General features: G+C 35.5%; 1 protein-coding gene across 1 annotated transcript in view; it reads right to left on the bottom strand.

Annotated features, from left to right (window-relative positions):
* Positions 1 to 2,978: 2,978 nt before the first annotated feature.
* Positions 2,979 to 6,188, bottom strand: part of QKI (QKI, KH domain containing RNA binding) — a 136,923-nt gene continuing 133,713 nt past the window's right edge. The window contains exon 8 of the mRNA XM_042820699.1: positions 2,979 to 6,126. Within this exon, the coding sequence (XP_042676633.1) occupies positions 6,110 to 6,126 (17 nt within the window). The 3' untranslated portion in view covers positions 2,979 to 6,109. The remainder of the gene's footprint in view (positions 6,127 to 6,188) is intronic.

The raw sequence follows: 6,188 nt of genomic DNA, 5'->3' as shown, positions 1-6,188 counted from the left end.
CATATATGTATGTATGTATACTTTTTAAAATTAATTCTTCCAATGAGATTCAGATCTCAGCTAATCCCTGCCTCGGGAGTCAGGTTCCTCCCCGTTAGTCAGTCGTCAGATGGACATCCCAGCTGCAAGGAATCAGCACTGCAAGTCACTGCCTGCTGTGCCTCCCACCCACTCCTATGCAGAACCAAACCACCTGCAATTAGTGCGCAGGCACATAGAAGGAAGAGCACTGTACTTTTGTTAACCAGTTTGATTCAACATTGATTACCATGTGTTAATGTTACTGCTTGTGTTATTTGAACGGTATTTCATTAATAGTGTTTTAGGAAAATGTATCAAATATATTCAAAACAAGACAAGTTCCAATAACAATTATGAACTTTCACCACAGGAATGTGTTATTCAGATTTCATTCTGTACAATGTGCTAGCTACAGTGGCTGCTACTATTACCCAAATATGAGTATATGAAACTTAAATTATTCGTAAGCATGCTTCTCCCAAGTTAAAATGATCTCTTAATGGACAGCAAAACACTTCAATGCTTCCCTGCATTTTCAGGTCAGAAAACTTTTTAGTGGTCCCCCTCAAAGAGTCCATCTAGAAATAAACCATCATGCTTTTACATACTTTTTAGAGGTCTGTTCAAATAAATATCAATATTGTCAGCATATTTCATTAAAAATATCTGAAAGACATCCCTGAAGACTCTATAAAGTATTTCCTAAATTGCTAACAGAAAAAAAAACTATCAGAGAAGTAAAATTTGTTATAATTTGGCACAACATTTCACTTAAGAAATCAATAGCACTGCTCAGGTTATATTTTAAAAGGCATTGTGGTGTTTTTGCTTATATTCTGAGCTATTTACAAGAAAAAAAAAAAAGTTTCTCCTAAAATTAATCCATGTTACTGGACAGACCAGCAACTCTATACATGACTTGAATGTAAGATCTTTCAAATGTAAAGAGAATTTAACCACGGAAGAAAATAAGGAACAATCCAGCTTCAGTGATGCTGAAATACTGAAGGCATCCTCCCACAAATACAGTTCTAAAAATAGCCTGTTTCTTTTCAATAAGCAAAGTATAAAATAAATGTTCAGGCAGGCATTTAATGTAAACTGAGAAATCCATCTGATGGTCAAAAGCAATTATTATAAAATTTGGATTTTAAGGGCTTCCATTATTTTGCTCTCTTTCTGCTTTAAAATACTTCAGAATTTAGGGCAATTCTCAGGACTTTAAAGAATGAGATGAAAATGCACTGTGGACCAAGTATGACAGTAGTTCACATCTAATGAAAAATAGAAAGCATTAGAAACATTGAAGAAAAAGTAGTAGTTTTAGGAATAGAACTATTTTTCAGTACATAATACCAATTATTTATCCTATCTGAATAGTTTCACTTACACTGGAGAATGCTTCACAGAATTTAAATATGCGCCTCTGATGAAACGTTCAAAGGATATAAATTAGTGACTCTGAAATGACACTCGTGCCATCACTTAATCAAAGTTTCCTAATGTTATCTGTTGAAAATGCCCTTTTTTGTTGTTTCATCATCTGCCTGTGACTGACTTTTAGGATAGCAGCATGTTTGTGATCTGTTCAAATTTCTGTACAAGTGAAACTACTCTAAATACACTGATAGAAATCTAACTGTACCCATGAGTTTCTGTAGAACAAACTAAAAGCTACACATCCTTATAAAACAAACATCTTCATCGTGGCTCACTTATTTTTCTTCCATAAAATAAAGATGCATACAATTTCAATTATTATCAATACTGGAAGAACTTCTTAAGATTTTATATCGCGTGGACTTTGAAATGCTTAGTTTGAAACACCATGAATGTTGAAAAATCTCCTTATCTGAATTTTTACTATAGACACGAAAATAAATGGGGTTTTTCACCAAGGCTGTTGATATCTGAAGAGTGATCTACATCAACAGTCTCCCTTGACATTAGCTGTAATGACTGTTCCCCTTAAGACTGCAAAACTACCCATGCTGTGGAAAGGAGCCTCAGACAACAGAAGCAGCAAGAGAAACGTTTCCGTAAAAATCATCTGCATAGAGGTACAATCAAAACAGCGTTTTCCCCGTTTCGATTCCCTGCATTCATGTTGCTACAGTCATCCGCAGGGATAAAGATCACATAAAGGCAGACATGGAATTTGAAACGGCTGTTGCTTGGAAATTTAGTGAAAGGTGTGTTTTTATACTTTCTACAGTCATTAGGAAATGATCCGTTCTGACCTTTGGCTTACAGAAATTGTACTCCCCTGAGCTATGTAATACTGATAGACTATAGCAGAAGTACGAAATATTACATGAAAATAGCACGGCATGAAGAAAATAAGGCACTTTTGGCAAGGGAATAAAAGAAGATTTTGTATTTCAACGTACTGCTAATCACATCTAGATGTATTTTGTGCTTGGAAATGTACCATGATGCAACAGGTGCCCAAGCCATCAAATCACCAATGGCAACAAGATTAACTGCAACCTCTGAATGGTTCAACAAAGAATCAAACTGGTTTCTGTACACCATCATGATTTACCAATACACTGGCATCTTTGCTCTTTTGCTGCGAGCCGACAGTAATTATTTTAGAGAAAGAAAAAGAAAGTGTGGAATTAGTAATGCAGATGCTGAAAGGCAAGTGGCAAGACTACAAGAAGAATGCCTCAAAAAAAAAAAAAAAAGAAAAAAAAAAAAAAAAAAGCTACTTTGTTCCCTTATCTACTGGCACCTATTCCCCAAGGTAAAAGGCCAGAACGACCAAAGCCAACTTAATAGTAGTGTGCAGAATGTCAGCCGACAAACAACATAAAAACAAGTCACGTTGTGTTATCTGTGGTCACGTTCTTCAGGGTTAGTCCAGTAACTCAAGACTTTACATTCTTCCGTCTTTATTCGTTTACTTTAATTAAACATGTAATGGTTAATAAACAGACATAGTCCAGAGTTAGTAGGTTGGTATTATAACATTTATTAAAATAATGCTATGGGTTAATAGAAACAGCAAAGAACCAAAGAATTAAAATGCAAGCTATGTAAAAACCCAACTAAAACCCAAATATGTCTAATGTATTCATCCAGTAGCTAACTAAAAGCCCAAGAAAGACAACACTCCCAATATAATAAAGTACTGCAAAACAATTGGCAATTTCTCTGTTATCAAAATTGTGGGTTTTGCATTTTGTATCCTTTTTTTCTCAATCAGGAAAAAAATTCTTTTTGAATGTTATATAACATACATATAAAACAAGATAGAAAAATACATTATAAACTTGTAACAATGGCTGTAAATACATTATCTTACATGTTTCTCATAGGCAATAGGTTGGTTATGGTACATACATAGCATGAAACTACTAAGATAATAAAGAACAGACAAATACATGTCATCTGTACGGTTACATACAAGCGACACTCCCATCTACCCACTCTAAAAAAAAATTACATAATACTGTCAGAAAGAAGTCTTAAAACTACTTATTTTAATAAAGAAAAAGTCATTAAAGAATGATAATACTGAGAACCAAGGCATTCAGAGATTTCAAAAGTCATGCTTTTTTTTTCCTAAGTTGATCCAAATTTTGTCAACTAAGTTTTCAGAAAATTTGTTCAGAGCAAACATTACTTTCACATGTCACACATCTGTTTCACATACTTCCCCTCCCTCCCAATAAAAGACCTTTGATAAACATCTAAAATGTCCAGGTTTTATCATAGTTGAGATGAAACTGGATCAAATACTGGTATTGTTTCAGCAAATCTCTCTTCAAATGTTTGAGTGTCGCAAGTTTATTCAACCAACCAACCAAAAAAAAAAAGAATCAAAATGGCACAGTATATACTGTAAGTAAAATTCAACAATGTATGTGTAACAGGAAGACAAAGCCGGTGGTACAATAAACAAAAAGCTAGCTGAATACAAAAGGATGAATGTCTATTGCATAGTAAATAAACTGATAATTATTTCCAGGTGAGACAAGATGTTAGATGAGGTCACCATGCAGGTGCTTAAAATGTAAGCCCTCTTAGCTTACTATTGAACTTTCGTTTGGAAGCTGTGAAGATCTGCAGGAGGAGAGTAAGTTGACAAGAAGGGGAGTAAAGTTATCACCTGATATTTGCCAAGCTTAGTACTGAGCTCCACACAAAGTAATACTTAATGTTTTTAGATCCAAATACTGTGCGTTCAACAGCTTCAACTCCTGTGATTGCCCAGCTATATTAATCTCATGTGAAAGTAAGGGTTAAAAATACAGCATAGCTGGGCTTCAAACAGCTAACTGATGTCCCCCTCCTGCTTATCTTGCGAAAGAAAGCCAGTAGGCAAATGTAACATTAATCAAAGGAGAGCTGAAAAATAAATTACTTGCTTACTGCTTGACACTGCAGAAACTGCTCACAAAAACGGGGGACATGCTCAGACCTTAACTGAGGACTAGCTAAGCACTTTCGTTATCCACAGAACACCAGTTTTCTGGATGACTCTGAAGTCTACTATGTCTGATGCATATTTCTTCCAACCAAAGTCAAGAAAACTTGTCTCCATCCCTGAACAAAAATGAAATTCTTCCAGCTCTACCAACGTTTCTCAGCTAATAGCCTAATTTAGAATAAGACAGTCTGTATCACAGAACCTTTGGTTTACGTTGCACAAGTAGTGTATTAGCTCTGATTCGTAAAGCAGAGTTGTGGAAGTAACTATGGGCTGATTTGACAAAAACTTACCAAATGTTTTTCCTAATGTGGTTATGGCAAAGTCACGTCACACTAATATGGCAAAAATCAGGTAATTAATATGGTCAACTCATCATTTGTCTTTCCTCACAGCTTCTTTTCACATACTGGGCGACTGAGTGGCATGCAGTAACTTGTCTGAGGGAGAAGATGATTATACAAGACATTTGACTAAATGACCATGAAGAAAATAAGGCACTTCCTTTTCTTTAGACTTATTCCAATACTTAAAAAATAAAAAAGAAAGACTAAAAGGCTCTTTTGGTCTTTTGTTTCTTGACAACCACCAGAAAAAATCATTTAATGAAATAAAGGGTTTCTTTGTTCTTTTTTTCTTTTTTTTTTTATAACACTTGAAAGTATAAAATGCTACATTTCCAAAAATATATTTTTTTTCTGCACCAGCACCCTTGTATAGTAAAAGTATCTACTTTTTTGTTCATTTTGTTTCAATGCACTACACTTTATCTACAATTTCGTTACATGTATACAGCAAATAGGCAAGCATGGCTTTTACATCCTTAATGAAATTTTTTCTATACAGGGAGGTTTAAAAAAAAATATTTGAACAGTTTGCCCAGTAATGTGACACATAATGCATGTACCTTGTTCTCATGTAATCTTCCGAGGAGATTAAAATATGGTTAAAATAATTTAAACTCAGATTTAGCTTTCATAGTGTTGCTGTTTTGTTCACGGCATTGATGTAGTTCTGAAAATTCACTGTATTTCATGGCACTCTTTTTATTTTTTTAAAACATCCAATTTGGCAGGCAATAGAAAAAAGGCTGCAACTTCCGCCCTTTGAGGGCACTGGTAGTGACTAAACAGCATGTCAAATTTTGAATACTTTTTGGAATCCCTTCACCAATGACATCCCTGACCAAAGGTTCATGCATGATGCATCATCACACAGTACATTCAGAGAGAGCTTTGACTTCTTTTTTGAGAAGAAAAATATTCCTAGAAGTCTCTCACAGTAACTGCCTCTGTCATCGGTAGTTAAGGGACATCTGTCTCCATCTTGTGCGAGGCCTCCTTACCGTTCGCTTGGGGCGGGACGCTAGAGGATGATCAGTGCGGAGGGATGAATTGGACCTTATTGCTTTACTACTATTCAGTGCAGGTTCTAGAACCACTTTCACCCAGACAGGAGAACACAAAAAAGCGGAGTTGGAGGACAACAATTTCTTTGTCTGTTTTGTTAGATGGTAAGACGAACGGACAAGTGCCCCAGCTCGCTGCACTGAAGACAGGCAAGCAAAGGCGATTACCAGTTAACTGATCAGCAGGCAGGCATGGTCAGGTCATCATTGGGTGAAGAGTTCAGAGGTCAGAAGGTCATAGGTTAGTTGCCGGTGGCGGCTGGGTGGTTAGGAACAAAAAAAAAAAAAAAACAAAAAAAACAAAACAAAACAAAAAAAAAA

Source organism: Centrocercus urophasianus, unplaced genomic scaffold (assembly GCF_019232065.1).
Source record: "Centrocercus urophasianus isolate 14NV4802_14NV808 unplaced genomic scaffold, USGS_Curo_1.0 seq_10, whole genome shotgun sequence".
In the NCBI taxonomy this organism is placed as follows: domain Eukaryota; kingdom Metazoa; phylum Chordata; class Aves; order Galliformes; family Phasianidae; genus Centrocercus; species Centrocercus urophasianus.
Note: the sequence above shows the minus strand (reverse complement) of the source record. Positions and strands in the feature narration are given on the sequence as shown.